The sequence below is a fragment of the Phocoena sinus genome, chromosome 2 (assembly GCF_008692025.1).
Source record: "Phocoena sinus isolate mPhoSin1 chromosome 2, mPhoSin1.pri, whole genome shotgun sequence".
Lineage (NCBI taxonomy): Eukaryota > Metazoa > Chordata > Mammalia > Artiodactyla > Phocoenidae > Phocoena > Phocoena sinus.
In genome coordinates, this window is record NC_045764.1 from 149,586,789 (window position 1) to 149,600,366 (window position 13,578).

The 13,578-nt window shown below is 41.0% G+C and overlaps 1 protein-coding gene across 4 annotated transcripts in view; it reads left to right on the forward strand.

Annotated features, from left to right (window-relative positions):
* The window catches only part of ZNF410 (zinc finger protein 410), a 41,223-nt gene that overhangs the window by 22,839 nt on the left and 4,806 nt on the right, over window positions 1–13,578 (forward strand). Inside the window, exons 6-12 of one of the 4 annotated variants that reach the window (XR_004348403.1) lie at window positions 1,497–1,647; window positions 2,106–2,287; window positions 7,640–7,729; window positions 10,179–10,304; window positions 11,063–11,203; window positions 11,485–11,689; window positions 12,570–12,697. Coding sequence is in view for 3 of the 4 variants with exons in the window: in XM_032622299.1 (XP_032478190.1) it covers window positions 1,497–1,647; window positions 2,106–2,287; window positions 7,640–7,729; window positions 10,179–10,304; window positions 11,063–11,203; window positions 12,570–12,697 (818 nt within the window). In the remaining variant the exon portion in view is untranslated. The remainder of the gene's footprint in view (window positions 1–1,496; window positions 1,648–2,105; window positions 2,288–7,639; window positions 7,730–10,178; window positions 10,305–11,062; window positions 11,204–11,484; window positions 11,690–12,569; window positions 12,698–13,578) is intronic. The other 3 variants (XM_032622300.1, XM_032622299.1, XM_032622302.1) reach the window with 3 other exon arrangements.

Below are 13,578 nucleotides of genomic sequence, written 5' to 3' on the forward strand. Positions count from 1 at the left end.
AGCATGGGCTCTAGGTGCACGGGCTTCAGTAGTTGCAGCACATGGGCTCAGTAGTTGCGGCATGCGGGTCCTAGAGCGCAGGCTCATTAGTTGTGGCACACGGGCTTAGTTGTTCTGTGGCATGTGGGATCTTCCCAGACCAGGGCTCGAACTCGTGTCCCCCACACTGGCAGGCGTATTCTTAACCACTACGCCACCAGGGAAGTCCTGTCACTGGTTTAAATCTCTGGATTAGCATGGGTTTCTATAAACCTTTCATTAGAGATTAATTAGCTGGAGCTCTTGAGTTAGTGGGAAATTTTCCTTACAGTATATGCACTTCTGTGCTGTTTAAAATTTACCCATGTTTCAGTTAAACAAACAAAAAAACTATGTGGGACAATATTTAAAAAGAACAATTTAATTAATATTAACTAGCAAAAGGCATCTTAGGTTCCGCTCTGACCTTGGAGCAATTAGTTTTATGATTAGCATTTGGTGAAGTACAGCAAGGAGAATGTAGGGCAGGAAGAAAGTAAGGTTAATAGATGGGACAGAAACTGCCTTTGATCAACTGTCAGGTTCCCGGGAGTGTGATATGTATAACATATTATCCTACTCTTGGCTCTTGAGAGGGAAATTTGGAAATATGAATCTTATTCCTAATGTATATGTAGTGGAAAGATAAACTCCATATGTTTATAACAGAATTAAGTGGTTGTGAATGTTTTTCTCCATTGATGTCCAACTATGAATTGAAGAAAACGAAGGAAAGGGTGCACCACCTGCTAATCTGGAATTTATTTAAAGATTTAGTTAACTGATTTCGTTTAAATTTAAGAAAGTCACTGCACCATATGCTCCTCTCCTCCCCTCCTTTTATTCTATTGAACAAAAAACTTGAGCAGTATTATCTCTAACTTTTAAAAATGTGGTAAGAAATTTGAAAATGAGCTGAGTTTTTGCATTCTTAGATATTTTGTAACTAAGGAGGGGTGGTACAGGAAATTAGAAGGTGATTCTTATTCTCTAGAATGATAGAAACAGCCAAATTGACTTCAGAAGATAGAAATCTAAGAATGGCCATCTACAAAAGAAATTACTACTGTAAGTTCACAGCTAAGCCAGACTGGCGGCTTCTCCTTAAAATACAAGTTTTTATTACCTAGAGCTTTAAGTCATCTTCTGTAGGACCCCACTTCTGGTGTTGACATACCTGCTTCCTTACCAATCTGTAATGCAAAATAGGTTGAACTCTGCTTTTTGATATGAAACCATTTTGGATATTTCTTACATTTGCCAAAGAGGCCTAGTCTTGTGGCTTTTTGTAGTTCTGTGGATTAAGTAAGGGGATGGGGATATAGAGCCCTCTCACTTCTGTTAAATGAATGCAAAGCAAGCTGGGGAAGATGAAGATCGATATGTGATTAATGATCACTAGGAGTGGCTTTATTGTTTGAACCAAAGTATCTGAGTGGAATCCTTCCCTAGATTATAAATATGTGACTCTGTTACAGGAGAAAATGTCCACCTTGGTTCTGGTGATGGGCAACCGAAAGATTCTGGGCCCCTTCCTCAAATGGAGAAGAAGCTCAAGTGTACAGTTGAAGGCTGTGACCGGACATTTGTGTGGCCAGCTCACTTTAAGTACCACCTCAAAACTCATCGGTGAGCAAACCTGAGATTCCATACTTGGAGCTTAAGAAAGTTGATGCTTCTGAAGGAACTTGACAGAAGTCCCCCCACTTGACAGATTAAAGGAAAGCAGGGGCTCCAGCTCACTTGTGGTTAAGATGTCTTTTGTTCTTTAATAGAAACATTTGCATTGTCTCATTTACCTTGTTCAAACATTTGGCACCTAAATATCTTAGAGCAAGAGTTCTCAAATCTCATCATAAAACATAATGTCTTGGAGAACTTAAAAATTATATATAAGCTTAAGCCCCCTCTAAACCTGTGAAATCAGTATTTCAAGAAGTAGGGCATCTGTAGTTCAGGTGATTCTGATACATCTAGATTTGGGATTTACTGTCTGCCTTGAGAGTCAGTAGGAGCTTTGACTTGTCCTCTCTAGCAAAGAGCATTTTCAGGCATTGTTGCGTATGTGATTTTTTTTTTTCCCCCAGAAACGACCGCTCCTTTATCTGCCCTGCAGCAGGTTGTGGGAAAAGCTTCTATGTACTGCAGAGGCTGAAGGTGCACATGAGGACCCACAATGGGGAGAAGCCCTTTATGTGCCCCGAGTCTAACTGTGGTAAGCAGTTCACTACAGCTGGAAACCTGAAGAACCACCTGCGCATCCACACAGGTGTGTGCCACCCCAGCATTCCCGCAGGCCGTCTACTGCTTGGCTCAGGGCCTGCTGGCTGTCCTTAGGAGACGAAGGTTGGGGTTGTTGCTAGAACTCTAAGGATGAAATTTCTTTTTTTCAAATGCCTCATGGCACTTTTCAGTTCTTTCAGTAACATTTATTGTCACCTCTGTGTGAGAATGGACAGTTTGATTTCTGTCTCTGGTAGCCTTAAGTAGGAAGGGATATAAGACCATCACTGATACCAATGATATGATCATATATGGACAGAAATGAGCCTTTCCAAATATCTTCAAACTTAACACAGTTGTAGTTTTGGTCATTAACATTTATTGAGTTACACAAACCACACAGATTCTGGTCTAGGCACTAAATGGGGGGTAAGGTGAGGGGAAATACAAAAGCTAAGCTTAATCCCTGACTTTGAGTTTACTTTGTTGTTAGAGCCTCACAGCCTGAGAAACAGAATGGAGAAGTGACTTGTCCTGAGTCAAATAGCATGTTAATATCAACGGAGCAAAAGAAAGATATCCTGATTTCTTAATCTAAAAGCTTAAGTGTGACTTTCCAAGCCACTTGGCCCAGTTGTGCTAAGTCTCTTGCCAGAGCTTAATCACTGAACCCAGACTACTACCATAGGATGTGTAACTATTCTTCCCACTTTCTCTTTCTCTTCCTTGTTTATTCTTGCATGCTAAAATGATAGCAGGTACAAATAAATGACATTTAAAAAGTGAAACCCAAGCTGAAGCCACCTTTGTTCTGCACATGTCCCTATGATTCCCTCTAGATTGACATTACCACTGGATATATTTTAGGGCAGAATAGCTCTGTTCTCAGCTCTTTCTTTCTTTCTATTTATTTATTTATTTATTTAATTTTTGGCTGGGTTGGGTCTTTGTTGCTGCACGTGGGCTTTCTTTAGTTGTGGCGAGCGGGGGCTACTCTTAGTTGCGGTGTGCGGGCTTCTCATGGCGGTGGCTTCTCTTGTTACAGAGCATGGGCTGTAGGTGCGTGGGCTTCAGTAGTTGCAGCACACAGGCTCAGTAGCTGTGGCATGCGGGCTCAGTTGCTCCTCAGCATGTGGGATCTTCCCAGACCAGGGCTCGAACCTGTGTCCCCTGCCTTGGCAGGATTCTCAACCACTGTGCCACCAGGGAAGCCCCTCAGTTCTTTCTTGAAAGAGTATTCTTGCTCCGAGAAAGCAGTTTGAATAAAAGAACAGGAAAAACATCTAGCTGAATAGTTAAGGAAAGTAGTAGAATTCACTGTGCCTTATTAAATTCAGTAACCTCTTCATCCTTGTGCCACTTGTCATCTTTGTAGCATTTGATTAAAGTGAACATATTTTAAAATGCTTTCTTTTATTCAGAGTGTGACCTGATTTTCTCTCTTCATTCTGACTCTTGCTAGCTCTGCCTTGTTAATCTAACTGTTGACCAATTTCAGAATTTTGGGTTTCTCCCATTTTACTCAGTGTGCTGTCTCATTGCAGTCTCAGGCTTCAATTTAATCATTTCTTCCTGGATGTCTCACAGATCTGAATCTCAATAATTAATATAATAATAAAAGTTAGGACTTCCCTGGTAGTGCATTGGTTGAGAATCCACCTGCCATTGCAGGGGACATGGGTTCGAGCCCTGGTCCGGGAGGATCCCACGTGCCGCGGAGCAACTAAGCCCGTGCACCACAACTACTGAGCCTGCACTCTAGAGCCTGTGAGCCACAACTACTGAAGCCCACACACCTAGAGCCCGTGCTCCAGAACAAGAGAAGCCACTGCAATGAGAAGCCCGTGCACCACAATGAAGAGTAGCCTCCACTTGCCGCAACTAGAGAAAGCCTGCGTGCAGCAACAAAGACCCAACGCAGCCAAAAATAAATAAATTAAAAAAAATAATAATAAAAAGTTAGCATTTATTAAGGCAATTTAATATGTACCAAGCACATATACATTATCTCATTTAATCTTCAAGGTACCTTTATGCTTTAGATAACTGAGTTTATCGATGGAGAAACAGAAGGTTAGAGGGTTAAGTAAATTGCCCAACATTATGCAGCTAAGAAATGGTAGAACTGGCATTTGAATTCTGATCTGACTCCAAAGCTCTTGCAAGGATTTTACTTTCAAGTGCTGACAACTCATTTTATCTCAGATGTCAAAATTGACCTCAGATATTTATTAGTAGTAACGGTAGTAATTAAAGCTGCCAATTTTAGTGGCTTACTATGTGCCAGGCACTATGCTTAAATATATTTAACTTGTATCATTTCATCTAATTCTCAAAATAATCTTTTGAGGTTGTATTATGTTAATTTTATAGATAAAAAACTGATTCTCATAGGTTTTAAATATCTTCCCCATACTGGTAAGTGGTAGTGCCAAAATTTGAACTCAGGGCTAACTGGCTCACGCTCAACCATTATGCAGCATTGCCTCTTGAACCTCCTCCTCCTCCTTATCGCAGCAAAATCACCATCCTCTCAGTTTCCAAATAGGAAGGCCATCTAACTTAAGGCAGCTTGTTGAGATTCCTGCCACTAGATTCTGATGAATCTTTTTTGAAATCTTTTTCTGAGGTTCTTGAGTTCATCTTGTTAAACATTTAACCTTATTTATTAACTGCAGTTTTCTGTTTTCCTGGTGTTTATTCTGTCATATGTATGAATATATCGTTCATTCATTCGGCGACTTTTGGAGTGTCTGGCATTCTGGGGTTAGTGTGAGTATACAGATATGCTTTCCAAAAAGTTACAGACCACTGGAAAATCACAAACATTAAACCGTGTGGTACAGTCTGAAAGAACAGTATAATCTAGAGCTGTGCTCCTCCCTCCTTCAAGGCCCAGCTCCTGCATTTTCACCATGCCAGCCTTACTTGCTGAGTTTCTGTTTTTCTCCTTTACTCTCTCACACTGTCACACTCATAACAGTTCTGACACCAAACGTGTTTTCCTACACCAAGCAAGTCTCTGTGACACCAGGTGGGTGTCTATAATTTAACTGAATTCTGACACTATCTGGAAACAGCGTCAGATCCCACAGGTTAAGGGCTCAGCCCCACAAGACTGCCACCTACTTCAGATGTCTATTGCAAGTAGCAAGTCCCCAGGTTACTCACAACCTCTGTCTGACTTGGCTACCAATTGGAGTTCCCATGACCCCACCCCCCCACCCCACCCCCCATCCCGGATTCAATTATTTGCTAGAACAGCTCACAGAACTCAGGGAAACATGTCTACCAGTTTATTATATAAAGGATATGATAAAGGATACAGGTGAACAGCCAGACAAAGAGATACACAGGGTGAAGTCTGGAATAGTCCCAAGCACGGGAGCTTCTGTCCCTGTGGAGTTGGGGTGTGCCACTCTCTTGGCACATAGACATGTTCACCAGCCCAGAGGCTCTCTGAACCCTGTACTTTTGGAATTTTTATGGAGGTTTCATCACGTAGGCATGATTGATGATTAATCCATTTCCAGGCCCTCTCTCCTCTCTGAAAATGGGGGTAGGGCTGAAAATCTCAAGCTTCTAATCATGGCTTGGTCTTTCTGGTAACTCGCCCCCATCCAGGAGCCCACCAAGAGTCACCTCATTAGAAGAGACACTGCTGTCACCCAGTAAATTCTAAGGGGTTAGGAATTCTGTGTCAGGAATCACTGTCAAAGACCAAATATTAGAACAACAGATTATCCTAGTGCTCATATCACTTAAAAAATTACAAGGGGTTCAGGAGCTCTGCATCAGGAGCTAGGATCCAAGATTAAATGTTAGAACAAAAAATTCTAGCACTCCTGTGTACAAGGGTTTTAAAGCTGTGTGTCAGGAAGCTGGGGCAAAGACCAATATATATACTTATTTCACACTTGTCGTTTTCTGAACTTGCCTTGGGCGCTCTCAGTTTCAAGGCTGTGCTCATACTAGTCCTTATGCCTGAAATTTCCTTTCATCCTTGTCATCTTTAAAGAGCAGCTTAAATTCAGCTTCTTTAAAAAGAGAAGTTACCGGGCTTCCCTGGTGGTGCAGTGGTTGAGAGTCCACCTGCTGATGCAGGGGACTCAGGTTCGTGCCCCGGTCCGGGAAGATCCCACATGCCACGGATCATCTGGGCCCGTGAGCCATGGCCGCTGAGCCTGCGCGTCCGGAGCCTGTGCTCCACAACGGGAGAGGCCACAACAGTGAGAGGCCCGCGTACCGCAAAAAAAAAAAAAAAAAAGTTACCACAGTAAGAATTCCTCCCCTTTATAATTGCATATAGCACTTTTTTATACCAGAATTAAAGTCATTTATGAATACGTTTATCTCTCACTAGGTTGTGACCCTTGGGAGATACGGACTGCATCTCTGATTTTTTTTCACTTTTTATTTTGAAACAATTATAGACTCGTGAGAAGTCACAAAAAGAGTACAAAGAGTTCTGTATGTGCTTCACCCAGCTTCCACTCAGAAGTGACATCTTATGTAGCCATAGTACAGTATCAAAACCAGAAAGTCAACAGTACTGTCAGTCTACAGACCTCATTCAGTTTTCACCATGCATCTTTGATTTTTAAAATAACAAAGTAATGCTGTAGAAAATGAAAATTATGGAAAAGCACAAGAAGAAAAATCATAATACCACTATCAGGTTATAAGTACTGTTAACACATAGTGAGATTTTTCTGTGTACCTTTCACTAAATAGCTGTTTTTATTTGTTTGCTTTTATAAGATGGGATTATGTAATACCTATTTTATAACCTTTTTTTGAGTGTGTGTGGTATGCGGGCCTCTCACTATTGTGGCCTCTCCTGTCGCGGAGCACAGGCTCCGGACGCGAAGGCCCAGTGGCTACGGCTCATGGACCCAGCCGCTCCGCGGCATGTGGGATCCTCTCAGACCGGGGCACGAACACGTCTCCCCTGCACCGGCAGGTGGACTCCCAACCACTGCGCCACCAGGGAAGCCCCCTATTTTATAACCTTTAAAAATCTGTACTCTTAAATGGATCTAGAAACTCAATCTTAAAGAGAATTGATGTAAGGTAAAAATCCTGAGAGTGTATACACTGTTTTCCTGATATCCTCAGAAGGGATGGGATCACCAAAGAAGGTAGCTCAGTGCAGCTGGGGCTCAGCCCCTGAGGAGGGAGAAGGAAGTATGCTCAGAGGCAGCTACTCTAAAGAAAAGGGCAGGGCTGTCTGCAGGGCTGTGACTGAGAGGTGACACCTGCTGGATAGTCCGGTTGAAATTATATAGTGTGAATTCAGGAAATCAGAGTAAGTTGTTGGAAACAGGAAAAGATTGATGGGAAAATGGAATAATAGTTCATCAGAAGACTGAGTCTTTATCTTATTTTCTGTCTCTAGGAGAGAAGCCTTTCCTTTGTGAAGCCCAAGGATGTGGCCGTTCCTTTGCTGAGTATTCTAGTCTTCGAAAACATTTGGTCGTTCATTCAGGTACTAGAACCTGTGCCATTCATAGATTTCAGGGAAGATGGAGAGCCAAAAGGGTAAAAGGTTAGGGTAGTGGTATAAAGAGAAACAAACTGTTCACCATAAAGTTTCCTCCCTATCCTGACAGAATCAGAAATCAAGGCCCTTGATGCTTGCATTCAAAGGGTCATATAATCAAGGAGAAAATATCTAATTATTGTTATTTTCAGCTGAGCCATTGAACTGCTTTATAATTGAGACCTTTTTCTGAGGGAATCAACGAATTTATTTGGCACTACACTGGGTACTTTATAAGTTACATCAGATATGGTCCATGGAGTTATTCAGAGCAGACTTGCCAAGGCAGAAGTGAACTCGAAGTGGAGAGAGATTCTAAAATGGAATCTGGTAATTGTTCAAATGGCTAGCCATGGGGAGCAAAGGGAAGCCAGAATGGGAGGAGTGGGGAGAAGGAACTAGAAGTTATTTATCATGAAGACAGCAAAACCGTTCAGTGGGAGCAAGGGAGTTGGAGAGGTATAATCAGTCAGGGATGTGAATTTCAGAGCTGAGATCCTAGGGGTAGAGCAGTTTTTTAATATGATGACAGATTCTAAGCAGAGATAGCAAACTGATAGCCTATGGGTTAGGTGTGGACTTCCAGATGTGTTTTGCTTGGCTTGTAGAGTGTTTTCATTTTACTGTTCTTTATTATGTAAAATTTTGTCAAACATACATAAAAGTAGAGAAAAATACTTTTTTACATAACAATAATGCTGTTGTCATATCTATCAAAATTAACAATAACTCCTTGGTTTTATCTGAGATTCACTCCATGTTTAATTTTTTTCCAATTGTCTCAAAAATGTCTTTTAAAGTGCCTTTGTTTAAATCAGGATCCAACAAGGTCCACTCGTTGTACTTGGCTAGTAAGTCTTCTTGAATCTAGATCTATCTGTACTTTTTGTTTTTCATGCTATAGACTTATTGCACAACAGAGTCAGTTGGTCCTGTAGCTCATCCCACGTTCTGAATTTGTTGGTTTGCCTCCTTTTCTGTCATTTAACTTGTTCCCCTATATTTCCTAAAAGCTTCAAAGGTTCAAAGATTTTGGCAAGGTTATGTTATAGGTGGTTGTGTTTCATTTTGCATCACATCAGGAGGCATACAGAGCCTACTTGTCAAAATTGATCAGTTGGTTCAGGTGGTAACACCCTGATCCCCACATTGTAATGTTCCCTAGCAGCCATATGGTTTCATCTCTGAATGATGCCTGAATTCGTTATTTCAGCAGGGTTGTAAAATGTTATTTTTCTAATTCTATTATTCATTCACATTTGTTAGCCAGAATTCTGTATAATGGGTCTCTATCAACTAGGGCTATTTGGTAATTTGTACACAAAAGGCAGGATAAATGTGTAATTCTTTAAACTGTGAGTTTTCAGAATAAGAAATTGGTACTCTGGTTACTTCTAGTAGTGTCATTTTCACTGCTTTTTTTTTCTCTCTCTCTCTCTCTCATTAGTATTATCTTGAATTCATGTGTTTCTACATATTCACTGTATTTCAATCCATTATAGTTATTTTTTAACAGCTTTTGGACCTATTAATGCACATACCTTAAAGTTCACCCATTGTAAGTATACACATCAGTGATTTTTAGAAATATATAGGATTGTACAATCACCACCACAATCCAGTTTTAGAACACTTGCATCATACCAAAAGTTCCTTTGTGCCCCTTTGCTGTCAGTTCCTGCTCCCACCCCCAGATCCAGGCAGTCATTGACCAGCTTTCTGTCTCTCTATATTCTGCCTCTTCTGGAAATTTTCTTGTCATTTCACTTAGTTTTGCTATCTACTAGTCCCCTGTAGGCATAAGGGTTTTTTTTGTTTTTGTTTTTGTTCTTTGGCATAAGTTTTTGACCCCGCTCTAAGTGTGGTTGTCTGGGTAGGTGGGATAGAAGTTGAGGGTTTCAGACTTGAGGACCTAAGGGATAGTTCAGATCATTGTGTAGAAGAACCACCAGTGTGAACATTGAAGACTGGGAGTTGTGGCAGGAAACGGGATAAAGGTATATTATGAATCCAGGGTTGGAATCCTTGAGGCTAGTGCATGTCCTTGAGGTCCATGGAAGACTGTATCTGAAAAGGGAAGTAAATATTCTGTGTCTACCATGATCTTATACCAGAGAAGTTGTTTTGTGGAAGCAGCAGTACAGTGGGTCTGGAGAGTACTGGAGGCTGGGAGCAGTGAGTGTGCTAAGCCCTCCTGGTGTACTTTCCAGCTTTCCTCTGTGTACTGAAGGTTGAGAGGCTGGGGGAAGGTGCGGCATGGGAGAAGGAGTAGCCTCTTAATGTTTAGTTTAACATCCTCTGGGCTTCTCCATCTAGGGCTTGAGTCCATTCTCTTGCTGTCAGAAATGTACCCTGTCTTTTTGGCTCCCCTGTCTTAACTGGGTCTGTGTTTCAGGAGAGAAGCCACATCAGTGTCAAGTCTGTGGGAAGACCTTCTCTCAGAGTGGGAGCAGGAATGTGCACATGAGAAAGCATCACTTGCAGATGGGAGCAGCTGGGAGTCAAGAGCAGGAACAAACTGGTAAGGAGAAGAGGGTATAGTGGAGGGCTATATTTTGGGGGTTCAAAAAGCCAAATAACTGGCCTGTCTGATGTGGAAATTTTCTGATTCTATTTTGGGTAGAGAGATTGGTCTCATTTGATGGACTAGTGGTTTCCAAATGTAGCTGTACAGTAAAATCGTTTGCAAGCTTTTAAAACATACATTGTGTATTGCTTGTCCACCCCTCCCCCCCCCAGCAAAACAAAACAACCTGATAAATGAGATTACTTGGTAGTAAAATCCTGGAGTCTATAATTTTGAAAGTTCCTCTAGTGAGTTTGATGGTAACTGGTGCTGATCCATGAACCATCATTTGAGTGTCACTGTGATGAAGATTTCTGTATGACAAGAGTTTAAGCATTTTTTACTTATCAGTCATGACTCCCTTTTTACCCTAGCTTAAATCTGATAATACGTTTTTATTATTATTCCTTTCCATGTCTTTCCTTAATCAATTATTTTATTCTAAATACTCCTTTCTAAGGATGCACCCATCCCATTTTATATGTTTGTTATCCAGATGCTGATCATAAGCAAGGGTATTTATCCATGAGGCTCAAACTCTTCCCTTCTAGGTTTATTTTCGCTTCCCAAAAGTAAGTGAAATAGAGGAGGTGGCATCCAAGATACAGGTTAACTTTTAGTTCTGAAAAAAAAGCCAGCTTCTCGTGAAGGAAAATGGGGACCAGGCACAGCCTTGACTGCTGTATGTCTCTCACATCCTATTCTCTGTGCAGCTGAGCCACTAATGGGCAGTAGTTTGCTTGAAGAGGCTTCAGTAACCAGTAAAAACCTGGTGTCTATGAATTCTCAGCCCAGCCTTGGTGGAGAGTCCTTGAACCTACCAAATACCAATTCTATCCTAGGAGTTGATGATGGTAAGACTTTCAACTCTCCTTTATTTGGGGAAAATGGGCTGCAACTAGGGACTAAGGAATGGGGTTTTCTCCAAAATGGAGGTTTTAATTAATTTCATTTCTTGTGAGTAGAAATGGTATGATTGAGTAGCATTTGTGTTGTCTCTGGAGTGGATAAGTGAATATTTTAAAAAGTTTTTTCATTGAAAAGATAATGTTACAAAAGAATAAAAAGTTTTAAGAAGAAAATTATCCATAATCCTAGCATCCTAGCCCAACTGTTTCTATCTTTCCTATTGCAGTTATGGAAGAACTTAACTTTTAAAATATTTAAACAGAACATAACCAGGTTTTACAGAGGAGAATTAAAGCAATTTCTCCATACCTTCAAAAGCCATATCTTCTGGAGAAAAGAAAGGGCTCTCTAGGAAACAGTTGCTCCTCTCTGGTATAGAAATTTCACCCAAGTTACACAGGCCAGGCCCTCTTCTCTGAAAAACTTAACAGGTGAGGTCAGCATGCATTTATTCAGTGCCTACTGTGTACCTGGCACCATGGGAAAGAAAAGTAGAAGACAGGGACCTTAAAATCTAGTTCAGAAGTCAAAACTTACATATGGGAAACAACATTGAGTGAGTAGAAGATAGTGTATAAGCAAACGTTAAGTTATGTGGTATCCTGGAAGAGCAATATAAGCTAGAAAGCCCCTAGAAGGTACTCTTAATTTATTTGAGAGCTAAGTGGTTTATGTGTAAGCAATTTCCAAAAGATTTTCGTGGTGATTCTGCTGATGAATATTTAATAAGTCTGAGATCCTTTGTTTTCGTTACTCATATCCCAGTCAGTCAGTTTTGGGTATAAAGACCATGTTTGTGTAACTTATATATGGAGCCTACAAGGCCCAGAGTGTGCTTCCACAATAAGCCTCTTCTGTTTCATAAATGATACTAAGGAGGAAAGTCTCAAGGGAGGAAGAGACAGTGAGAAGGAACTTTGGAGCCAGGTTTAAGCTCTTGACTAGCACGTATTGCACTGTTTCCATCACTGGTGACTGCTTTAAGCGTTGGCTCTGGTTCCCTGATTCATAAGCAATTTTTAATCCGGTTAATAGTGCTAAAGCCATATTACTCTAAATTGGCATACTGAAAAATGGTCAGCTGTTATATCAAGATTTCTTGCCTTTTCTTCCCATCCCCCTTTAGTAATACTTTCCAAATTCACTGATAGTGATTATCAGGCAGGAATTAATTTGGAAGAAACACAGGAATGTGGGATTCAGTTTTTCAGGGGACAGTTTTAAGCATTCTTAATGAGAGACTTGATAATGAAGGTAGGTAGGTAGATCTGTAGATTCACTTTGCATTGAAACATTTTTCTGCTGTTTCAGAGGTGCTTGCTGAAGGATCCCCACGTCCTCTGTCTTCAGTGCCTGATGTGACGCATCATTTGGTGACCATGCAGTCAGGGAGGCAGTCATATGAGGTGTCTGTCTTAACTGCCGTAAATCCACAGGAGGTAAAACTGTCTCTTGCCCTTACTTTGTTTCTGTGGAGATTAATGTGGAGAATGATTGGGAATCTATTTCAGAGGATCTGAAAAAATTCTCTAATTCCCCTTTCCTGGAGACTTAGATTAGAATATCTTACCTTAAGCTAAGCATGAGTCCAGGTTTGAAAGGAACCTGAGTATTAGGGTCTGCTGAATTGGGAGATTGGTCTTTCACAGCTGGGACTCTGAGCTCTAGTTTCCTTGATACACATGCCCTAATTAATGAGATCCGCTCCTCCTGTTCTTGCCTCACTTGCGATGAAGATGCTGCTTTTATTTTATAAAGAAAATAACATCCTGGGACAAAGTAGTCCTTGAGCAAAAAAGATAGTGACAAAATCATTAGAAATAATTATCATTCATTTTGCTAGGGCCAGTTGTCTCGGAGATGCCAGGCTGAACCAACTGGGCATATGGGAATGTGTCCACTTGCTTGTTGAGTGAGAACCATCATCTAAATCAAAGGGGGCTTTTAGATTGATTCTAAGCCACCCCTTACTCTGTTTTTTTGGCTCTGACCCGGAAAACAGAATGAAAACCAGTTGGGCTTCTAGAATCTTAGGATATTTTATTGGCCTTATGTCGTGGAGGTAGATGACTTCCTCATGAGCTCGTTTCATATGCATAAGCTTTTGCCAAAGCCTGTATATTCTGGCTTTGGTGTTATAGTATCTTTCACTTTTCCTTTCATTATAGCCTGTAGACCACAGTCCGCTGTTACAGCATTCAAATGACTGCCTCCTATATTGAATGGTCTCAATTTTTCTGTAATATTTCTGAGGATATCCAGGATCAGAAGGCTCTGGGCATGCATGCTAATGTTTCTTCCAGGACCTTTCCTTGTATTC